At 41.8% G+C, this 11456-nt stretch overlaps 1 protein-coding gene across 1 annotated transcript; it reads left to right on the forward strand.

Moving 5' to 3' along the window:
- Positions 1-3958: 3958 nt before the first annotated feature.
- On the forward strand, positions 3959-11057 carry LOC124184503 (delta-1-pyrroline-5-carboxylate synthase). Its single transcript, XM_046574274.1, has 6 exons — positions 3959-4264; positions 4653-4989; positions 6969-7616; positions 7712-8529; positions 8619-8909; positions 9034-11057. The coding sequence occupies exons 1-6, from the start codon at positions 4151-4153 to the stop codon at positions 9196-9198; spliced, it is 2373 nt and encodes a 790-aa protein (XP_046430230.1). The 5' UTR covers positions 3959-4150; the 3' UTR covers positions 9199-11057.
- The last annotated feature ends 399 nt before the right edge of the window (positions 11058-11456 follow it).

The raw sequence follows: 11456 nt of genomic DNA on the forward strand, positions 1-11456 counted from the left end.
TGGTAATTTTTCTTATATTCATCCCCGGATCATTTGTAACGACGTTCTTTATTCTTACCCTCCCACCATTCGGTATACAGCTGACGTTAGTTTCGTTGTATCCCAATATTTTTTTCACGCGCCATCCAAACTTGCAGGCCACCCCTCTCGGAAAAAAAGAAAATGAGGTGCACTCTCGGAAATGGAACATGCGTGTTCACGCCGCGCATTCACACGGGCACCCGCTCACATGGAAACAGTAATCGCCAGGCATTGCATACGCGCGTGTGGACCACTCTGTTACATCCAGTCAAAATGTTGTCACCTCGTGTGCTGGCGAAATTCCACGAATATCATGCTCCTCAAAATGGCTATGATTGATGATTGATGATTGGTACAATTGTGAAAACCCATTTGCGACGTACCCCCATACATTTGTCTTGCCCACCTATAAGCATACTATTCATAAAAATACAGGATGCTCGGTATTCTTCCGACTCGGTGTGAAAACGACTGATCCGATTTAAATATCAACCTTGCATTGTTGAGCAATGGAAACTCTTTGAAGCGATTCGCACTTTGTTCCATTCTAATCCGCCAAGTTGGAGTTGCACAATACAATTGAACATAAAATTGCGCCTGAATGTAGGCAATCTTGATTTCACCCTCCAACACGACCCGTTCGCCTGTCCGCCTGTCCGTCAGCCATCGTAGCTTATGTACTATTTATAAGTATGCCAAATTGTTTGCAGTATAAGTTTAAAGTATGCGGGCAAATAACTCGAACACTGTTCCTGCAATTTTAAAAATTCTTCCTTCAGCTTGTCTTTAAGTTAATTCTTCTATATTTTGATCTTCCCACGTTTATTCATCCCCTTTACTCATCAACTGTATTATGATATATTTCAAAATCAAATTGACGTTAGACCAGGCACGGATTTATGAGCTTGATTTTTTCCAATCGTTTGTGAAAGCGGAAGCATTGCGGAACACCGAACGGTAGCCCGAAAATTTGTCTAAAATGATAATCGATACGGATTTAATGTCTCTTTTTTCAAATACGTTCGTCATTTTAAGATTATATTTGTGAACTTCCATTGCAAATGGTGAATCAGAAAGTACCTTTTCGAAACCCGATTTTATAAAGAATAAATAAAGAGATTGTATGCATAATGATAGACTATCATGACTATCGATCTATTCGCTGCGTGGAAAGTGCTGTCCTAAACAGTATCGATCACACTAAAATCGTTGAAGATTTCGCTAGCGCAAAAATTCGAAGGAAAACCTTGTAGGCAACGAATCTTAAGTTTTTCTGATAGTCGTTGATGCTTTGATCGTTATTTTTATGATCTCTGATCTCTGATGTTCTGGTCACTCGAATACTATTATAATAATATAAAAAAACGTGCTAAAAATACAAATGCGTAAACAGTATTATCTCACAAATAATTTATATTTTTTCAATCTCCATCGTACCATGTTTAATTCCAATGCTCGTTTGATGTATTCATTAAATTTTCGTCTATTTGCAAAGACGTTATTCCCACGCAGAGCCCCAAAATATGTGTGTAGCCCCAGGCCCTTTACGCATTCGACTCGGCGCTGCGTTAGTTGTGTTTTCTGAAAAATCGCCTATTGGCTGAAATGGGAAATATTGTGCGCATCAAAATACGCACTTCTTTCGCACCCCGAGTTATACCTACAGCTTTTTTCTCAGTCCGAGGCCTCATGGCCGTATGGTTTTCGTCACGTACTTATACGGCCCCGCGTAGTGCTTCCTCGGTACTATACTTGTTTGAGAAAAGGACTGATGTCGTACGTCCAGGGGTGTAAGGTATACATGAATTAAATATGGGAAGAAAAGCTCAGAGTTCATCCTATGGGAAATGGTATATGTACATACAACGCATAGGGTTATGCTACAGCGACAGTCTGCAGTTTATATCAAGCAACATTTGGTCACGAATCAATAAATTTTCTACAGTCTCAACATGTATAAACTTCAAATTATTATACGAACAAAGGTTAAACCCAACCGAGTTACTGCAATTAAAATGTTGATCAGTATTTATAAGTTATAGGATGTGAAGCATGGATGCTCACCGACTGCAAGACCACCGTGTCAAGGTTGAAATATTTGATTACGTAATTAAATGCACTTGCATTAATTGTGTTTATCATTGCTTCTGGTAGATGCAATTTTAATCGGAGTGAAGTAACACAGAACACACTGCAGAGCTATTTATTTACAGTTGGAGACTATTCAAAATACGCATCTCGTGTTGGGGAGAGAGGGAAAACGATATCAGCATAAGATAAGCGCGGGGAGGGGGTGCAGATGAACGTGACGTTTGATATTGTGTGGATATGAGGTTTTCGATGGTCCGAGGCTAGGGATTGATTTTTTTTACGTCCGTTCTATGGGTCTGAAATATTTTCGGCAAGGCAAAGGGGGGCAGCATTTACGTTACATATTATTTTAGGGGGTTCCAGTAAGCGATTAACTGTTACAGGGGGGGGGGGGGGTCTCTAATCTTCACAAAGTGTGACGTATGCAATCATTTTATCCAGCGCTCGCGTTAAGCGGTTCGCTCTCACTGAACGACCAGCGTTCAGCAGAACTAATTATAAATGACCCTGTACATCGAAGAAACTTTACATTTGTTTCATTATCTGGCAATGATTTTACTCTAATATCAAGAAAATACCGCATGGTAATTGATTTTATCGTCGAGCTCGTGGTTTAATTTGTAATAATTTTGCATCGTATTTAATAGATGTGCGATATATTGGTTCGTAGTGATTAAAATTAAACCCACTTCTCCTCTTTGGCCTCGTCTTGAAAAGGTCGGACGAAGTTCATACGTTTGCTACACCGCTACAGAATTCTATGAACGAAAAGCGTCTGGACAAGTGCTAATAATTTAGTAGAATTATTAACACGATGTGAATGTCGTGCCGGTTGTCCAATGACTTTTACTTTCCACGAAGATTAAATACCCTCGTATTTTTTGTCTGCTGGTCGTAAAAAGTTTCATATCTGACAGATATTTGACGGAAACTTCAGCTCAAGAGTATATGCAGATAACGAACGACGGTCGGTAAAGAACTTGAAAGATGTTACATTAAAATCTCGGCCGCAGGAGAATATCAAAATCACCGAACCCATTTGCTCAGGGTTAAACTAATAGAATATGATTAGAGGTGTTGTGGGAACAAAGTAGCCACAATTGCTACCGCAGTCAATTTTCCTAAAACGATAGTCGGTTTGAATCGCTAGTCGAAGGAAATTTCGATCAGTCTTGTTAGGTTTTAATAAGACATGCTTTATTCAAGAATATCTACCAATATAATATTCAGCAAAACACTACAATGATAACTTCCGTATCACAAGTAATGGCATTTCTATCCTCTATACGATACAAGCGCAGCGTATAGTGTTCCCTGTTGTTGCTCATTGTTTTCCAGAAAGATTCACCAGTTCCAAGAGACACCAACCGAAAATCGGATAGGTATCCGACCCGCTAGAGGTCTTTCCGAGGGGAATCCTTCCCTAATTTGTTCGTCTACCGCATATACCTGGAAGCAGCAGCTGATTATGAGTAAGCTACCGCATGCAAATGAGTAAGCCAGCTCATAGTTGACCGTTCAAAAAGTTTACCGTACACGTAAGTGCTACAGTGCAGATAACGCACATCGACCGCCTAAGCTTATTTTGCCGAGATCAAAGGCCGTGACCCTTGGCGTCACTCGTTTTACTGCAGAAAAGCATGTCCGGACTTTGCGCGCCCTTGCACATCTGTCCAAGTTCCCTTTACGAAGTATATATATGTATATATATATGTGTGTGTGTATATATGTCTGTATAGGAGCGGGGGAGGGTGAACCAATCAGACAGAGATAGGCGGACTGAGATACGGAAAGAGAAAGAAGAATCATGCATCGATATATCCCTCCCCTCCTTCCAGTGTGACACTAGTCTGTCTTCACCGATAGCGGAAAGTTTTGCCGCAAGATTCGCTCCGCGGAGAGATTTCAGAGCGCGGAGTTGTTCTTCAGTCCGTTGTTGTTTGGTGCCGCTATCGACTCGTGCATATTGTGAGGTTCGCATTACAAACTGTTGCATAGGGCACTAATAATATCATCTGCACAAATCCACATCAGGAAAATGTACACGGGTCGCTTAACCAGGATCGCGAGGGCGGCACTCAGTCCCATGAAGTATCGCTACACTCGTCTGGCCTCATCTTCGACGGGGTTGTGGTTATCACATGCTCAACCCGTAAGTAACCCTTTTTGGAGAATCGAAGTATTGAAATGGAGCTCAAGAAACGGTTGTATCACAATAGATTCATTTGTCGAAGTAGAGGGAGCACGGTTGCACGAGACCAAGGCTGAAAGTCAATCACTGGTGCTCTACGAGCATAATTCGCTGCTTTGACGGATAATATCAAATCTTCGTCGTCTTTAAATACTTCGAATAACATTTTTCTGCTTAGATGTTTATTCACCGAGGGTCCGTGATAAAAATTTATAACAGCATCTCACCTCCGTTGGGAGATTCTGTGCTACATCCCAAAGAAACCACAGATACAAACTTGCACTTAGAATGATTCATTTGTGTCAGATTTTCATGCGCAATATAAGTCAAATACAAATTGTCGATACAGGGTAGTCAGATTGCGGGCATGCGACGAGCTCTTCAGACTTCGGACAGGCCGAGAAGAGCAACGTTCACGGACCGTAGCCAGTTGAAATACGCGCGACGTTTGGTCGTCAAGCTGGGAAGCGCGGTAATAACTCGAGAAGACGAGCATGGCCTGGCTCTAGGTCGCCTGGCTTCGATCGTCGAACAAGTAGCTGAGTGTCAGAATGAGGGACGTGAGTGCATCATGGTAACCAGTGGAGCTGTAGCTTTCGGAAAGCAAAAGCTGACCCAGGAACTTCTCATGTCCCTCTCGATGCGCGAGACGTTGAGTCCCGCAGATCACACTCGGGAGCACGCAGGTACCATCTACTTTTATTTTTTCTTCTCTTTGTTTTCTCTTATCATGCCCCGGTCAGTTCCATTGCGCTGACGTCAGTAACTGTCAATACAATAGCTACGATGCAAGAAATATTCGATACACAATTTATACGTGATGATGGTAAACCAACGAGATAAGGTGGGTATGGGATAGATGACAATTGATTAGGAATCCAAGCAATTTCTCATGCTCCTTAATTAAGGGACTTAGCGTAAGTTTCGTGCATACAATGCGTTATACATTCCAATTTTCCAAACTTTGAACAATCAAGCATTGATAGAAGCGATATAATCATATATGTCAGTCATCCCACGTCAATTAGCTGCACGCTTTTGGGGTTAAATTTATATCGATATATCCAAATTTCAATATGTTGTCTTTGCCTCGAGAGGATTCCTCTAATTTTCTTGGATTTTTGAGTGTCGGTATTTTTGGAGTTACACGGGGTCGCCAATAAAAACAGCAAAACAATTGCGCACGATGATATTTAAACACACATGCCTCCGGACCTATTTATCTTGCAGTTTCCGGATGGAGCTCACTTTGAAGCTAATGAAATTCTTCATCGTCGAAATTTCAGGTTCTATTGTAAATTGTACGAGGAACAAGCCGGAATTTTTTTTCAGAATTTTTGGTAGTGAAGATTATGGTGAAATATCTACTTTAATATTTATACCAATGAAAGAACATGTTTGATTCTGAGGAAAGGGTAGCTGGTGTACACACATGGGAGTGCATTTTTATTAGCCTCAGAATGATCTTCATCCGGATCCTCTACGATGAATATATCCGGAGTTACGAGGGTTTGTACGTTACCGTGCGCGATTGTTTTGCCATTATTTTTTTTTTTTGTTTCTAATCGCAAATATCGATACTAAATCGAAAAAACTGTGGGAATTCGTTTGGCTCAAAGACAATGTAGGTATCTATTCACGAACTTTAATAAAATTTTGAAAAGCTGATTGTTTCGAGACTGTGCGGTTTGACATAAAATGACTAATGTGTGCGAGACGATATCAGGGTACTCATTCTTATCATTAGTCCTGGTCAATTTATTGTTCCTCTTCTGTCGCGTTCATACGATACGTATGCTGAAGTTGACGAGCATTAACAGCTGATATGAATTACTACTTATTTTCCAGCTAGACGTGGTTTGAGATCCGTCGAAAAGCAATAGAACCTTAGAAAAACCAATTACAGTTAAATCGGATACCATTGAATCAAGTGATAAATATTTATGCAGAGCTGTTGGTTGCTGATAGAGAACCGACAGGAATTGTCTATGACTGTTACCAATGTGGGATCTTAAATATTATCAGATCGAATCACGATGATAAGAAGTACTTGTACAATAAACGATAGAAGCTGACAGGGTTAGTTAAGAGAACAGAAATCTGACCAAAAACTAACGAAAGCAGTTTTTTTTTTAATTCGCAGAGGGCAAACGCATTACCTTATGTATTTACAAGAATATTTTTAAGCCCGTAATTGAGCCATGGCACGTGTGTGCCATAGACTTACAGATGTTGACCACAGTCGTGCTATAAAAACTGCGTCTACTGTACAATTGAATCAGATCTTAAACAAGCTTGTAGACTCTATGTGATGTAGTATTTGACCTATATGACGGAGCAGTGGAGTAGGAACAAATATACTGAATTATGTGACGTCAGAAACGAGGGAATTCGACATTCGCTTGAGCAATCGTACAGTATACGCAGATTTCATTTCTTTGCATCTCTGAGACCACACAACGTACTTATTCATATTTCATACACTTACCTCATTTATAGACCAGGATGAAATAGTTTTTTGATTTTCGGTAAGCGGAAATCCTGGCCTGTACATGAACATCGCTTTATGGTCTGATTGTGAGACACTTGTGATCTCCAGATGTTTTTTCTACGAATAGCTATAAGTCTCCGCGGAGATTCCGGCAATCAAGTTCGCCTCTTTCAGGTACGCTGCTGGAGCCTCGAGCGGCTGCTGCAGTCGGACAGTCCGGGCTAATGTCCCTCTACGATGCCATGTTCGCACAATACGGAGTGAAGCTGGCTCAAGTACTCGTTACCAAGCCCGATTTTTACAACGAAGAGACTCGCAAGAATCTTTTCAGCACACTTAGCGAGCTGATCAGTCTGAACATAGTGCCGATTATAAATACGAACGATGCCGTTTCTCCGCCGCCTCAAGCCGACGAGGAGGTCGCCGGCTCCGGAGGTCGGAGAGGGATCTCGATCAAGGACAATGATTCCCTGGCGGCGATGTTGGCGGCGGAGGTACAAGCGGATCTTTTGATCCTGATGAGCGACGTGGATGGAATTTATAATCTACCACCATGGCAAGACGGTGCTAAACTGCTGCGTACCTTCAGTTCCGACCAGAGGGGCAATATTAAATTTGGACAGAAGTCCAAGGTCGGAACCGGTGGCATGGACTCCAAGGTAAACGCGGCGACGTGGGCGCTGGACCGGGGCGTTTCGGTGGTAATATGCAACGGGACGCAGGAGAAAGCGATCAAGAGTATAATGGCGGGTCGGAAGATCGGCACCTTTTTCACGGACACCAGCGGACCGTCGGCGCCTGTCGAAGTCGTCGCGGAAAACGGTAAGTCTCATGGCGGTCTCTTTTAACTGCGCGTTCGCAATTACTATTCGCCCTTTCCGTCACGTTCTATCATGTTATACCTACTCATCTTCCAGCCCGGACTGGAAGTCGAGTCATGCAGTCTCTGCGCCCGGAGGAAAGAGCCAGCGCTATAAATACTCTGGCAAATCTGCTCGAGTCAAGGCAAGGTGACATATTGGATGCGAATAACAAAGACTTGGAAGAGGCGCAAAAGTCCGGGGTGGCGAAACCGCTGCTCTCGCGACTGTCCCTGACACCATCAAAGTTGAAATCGTTGAGCGCCGGTCTGCGTCAGATAGCCGACAGCTCCCATCAGAACGTTGGTAGGGTTTTGCGGAGAACCAAGCTTGCCGAAGGATTGGAATTGAAACAGATCACTGTCCCTATTGGTGTTCTCCTTGTCATATTCGAATCACGACCTGACAGTTTACCGCAAGTCGCAGCTCTAGCGATGTCTAGTGCGAACGGGCTGCTACTCAAAGGTGGGAAAGAGGCGGCTCACAGCAACAAGTACCTCATAGAGCTCGTCAAGGAGGCCTTAAACACTGTCGGGGCGTCGAACGCGATTTCTCTGGTTTCAACCCGTGAGGAAATAGGCGACCTTCTCTCCATGGAAAAGCATATTGATCTCATTATTCCCAGGGGGAGTTCCGAGCTTGTCAGAAGCATCCAGGAACAGTCTAAGCACATTCCAGTTCTGGGACACGCTGAAGGGATATGCCACGTGTACGTTGACAAGGATGCCGACATTGAAAAAGCGTTGAAGATAGTTCGTGACTCCAAGTGCGACTATCCGGCGGCCTGCAATGCTATGGAAACGCTCCTGATACACGAGGAGCACTTAAATGGCACATTCTTCGCTGATGTTTGCAACATGCTCCAAAAGGAAGGAGTGAGTAAACGAGTTTGCTTCCCCTGAAGTTCATCTAAAATCCTCCATGATTTTGTTGGATTTTTCTAAACTCAACGATGTACCTATAGGTCAAGATCAACTCGGGGCCGAGGCTTCGACAGCAGCTGACGTTTGGTCCACCGGCTGCAAAGAGCATGAAGACGGAATACGGTGCCCTCGAGTGCACCATCGAGGTTGTTTCGGACTTGGAAGAAGCTATAAACCACATTCACCGATACGGCAGTAGTCACACCGAAGTTATCGTCACGGAGGACAGTCGGAGTGCGGCGCACTTCCAGCGTCAGGTTGATAGCGCTTGCGTCTTCCACAATGCCAGCAGCAGATTCGCGGATGGCTTCAGATTCGGCTTAGGCGCAGAGGTTCGTACAGAAATATATCCGCCTACGTAATTATATGCTCGTGAAAAAACGTGCACATTTATAATATTGCCTTGATCTTTATCACGGTAGTATTTAATTACCATGCCCATTTTCAATACTGCAGGTCGGCATTTCCACGGCACGCATTCACGCTCGAGGCCCTGTCGGTGTTGACGGTCTTCTGACGACAAAGTGGATCCTGCATGGTGACGGTCACGCGGCCTCCGATTTTGCTGAAAATGGGACACGAACATTCGTGCACGAGTCACTTCCTCTCCAGGACGCATGAATAATTTTGGGCCCTGATGAACCTCATTACATTGTGACTGCTGACCGTTGGCGATATCGGCACGGCAACGCTTGGAATCTTAGGGTCTACATACGACGATTCGTTGAATTCATTCAAAGTTATCTTTTTAAAAAAAAGCGATCGGTCAGTACTTGATTGCAAATTGTGTTCTTACAACTTTAATAAAATCACGAAAATAAGATTTGAGGACTGAAGTTTGACAAATTCGAAAACAAAAAGGCGATTATGATTAGAATGACATGAACGTGGAAGAATTTCGTTTCAAAGCGAGATATTTTTCGTTGTTTGATTTATATCTAGCAGTTGAAGGGTTGTAGATTACATACTACTACCAGAAAAGCTAAGACAAGTTACAAACTAGATGTCAGATTTTATTGTATAAAGTAGAGAGTCTACGTATATTTTGTATGATAGAATATTGTAAAATAGCGTATCACATAAGTGTGTACAGTCTAGCAGCTAATGAAAATTGCAGCGTAGGTATTATAAGTAGGGAAATTGTTATATTTTTATAAGTATATTTACAACGGATGAGGCGTATGCGCAACAATGGTACCAAAGATTTGCAACGAAGCGTACACAAGATCAATCAATCATCTTATCAATTTGGAATACATTTATTGACATTGTTCTGGTCATAATGAAATAAACATGCGCTTATTACATGCCTATACTACGTACTCTATAATTTAGCGACAATTATAGCTAATTCGTTGATCATTAGGCTGGATTTTCACGGGTTCCAGATTGACGCAACGGCAAAATGCCGCGAGACTAAACTACGTGGTTGAGTCAGTGGTTCTCGATTTCGTTTATTATTGTAAAAATTGAAACATCTAGGATTGTTGATTGGAAGTGTGAACGAACGGAGAAATTGAATCAGGGAGAAGGGAATCGAATAAAACGGTAGCAGTTTTGCGAGGCATAAAAATAACGTCCAAAATTCATTCTCATTATTCCAGAATCGTGAACTCGTGGATAATTAATACATCTTTGCCTACGTTTATTACCGCATAGTCCGTACTGAAAATATTACCGTGCGTCCAGGGCCTTACTTCTGAACAATAAACAACGATAAAACAGATATCACCATATGATTCATTTCAATGAATTACATGTATTACGATTCTAATATGATGAGAATGAATTAGATTATTGTCATATATCTCGAACAGCTATTCATGGAGCGTATAGACAAGCTCTATGGAATACGCTGCGCGCAGCGGAGAAAGTGGTACAGCCGACAAACGTGGAAATTTCTTAACATTTCTTGAGCTGTTGATCCTTTGCTGTTTTACATATTTATTTTGCGTTTCCCAGGGTCCGATTTGTCCTCAGAAATTGGAAAAAAGCCCGATTTATCCTATGAACAACGGATTAGAAGTTAAGGCCGCTATACATGGAATTTGGAGAGGGATTTCGAAAAGGTGGAGTAGAAAAATCACAAATTCACAGCTAAAAATTTTTATTTATTCAACATACCTTATTAAAATACAAATGTTTGTGTGTCACTATGTAGTAATTTCACAAATTAACAATCAGAATAAAAGTGAAAGATAAAGAGGACTGCAAAAATTTGATTGAGCATTACGTACGAAATCTGAATCTTACGGGTGTACCTATATGAGTATGCAATATACGTTGTCATTAGGTGAATATGAAAGAAACTGTAACAGAAAACTGTAACTGAGATAAATATTATCTCAGTTTTGAAATGCAGCTAAGGTTTCGGCCTGCGAATGAGTGCAACACGCCTCTGCAATATACAATATAAGCTGGATGATATTGGATTATCTCTATTTTACGTAACCTGTAACAGAATAAACGAACAATCAGTATTCTTTTGTCTTTTTTTTAATCTTTAATGTCCATGACGGTATTGGACAATCCGGATATATCAGTCTAACACAAGTTTAACAAATGAGAAAAAAAGACCGTATCGACTATATTTCTGTTGTATTTTCTAACCTGGTGGTGGCCTGCTGTTCTATATCTCTGTTTCGTACTCCGCAGGGTCCAATAGGTCTAGAAAGGTAAATATAAGAATCAATTCTGAGACAAAATGTTTTTTGGTGAAACCAGTAAGAGTCGGATTTTTAGTAAGAATAATAGAGATATTTGAAAATTGCTGGAATAGATTTATTGTGGCACTGATCCGACGTAATTTTGCAAGAGAAATCGATTGGGCGCAGTCCCAAGACGCTGCGATCAACGCATCGAAAGTTACAGCCAAAAAA

This window comes from Neodiprion fabricii, chromosome 6, assembly GCF_021155785.1.
Source record: "Neodiprion fabricii isolate iyNeoFabr1 chromosome 6, iyNeoFabr1.1, whole genome shotgun sequence".
In the NCBI taxonomy this organism is placed as follows: domain Eukaryota; kingdom Metazoa; phylum Arthropoda; class Insecta; order Hymenoptera; family Diprionidae; genus Neodiprion; species Neodiprion fabricii.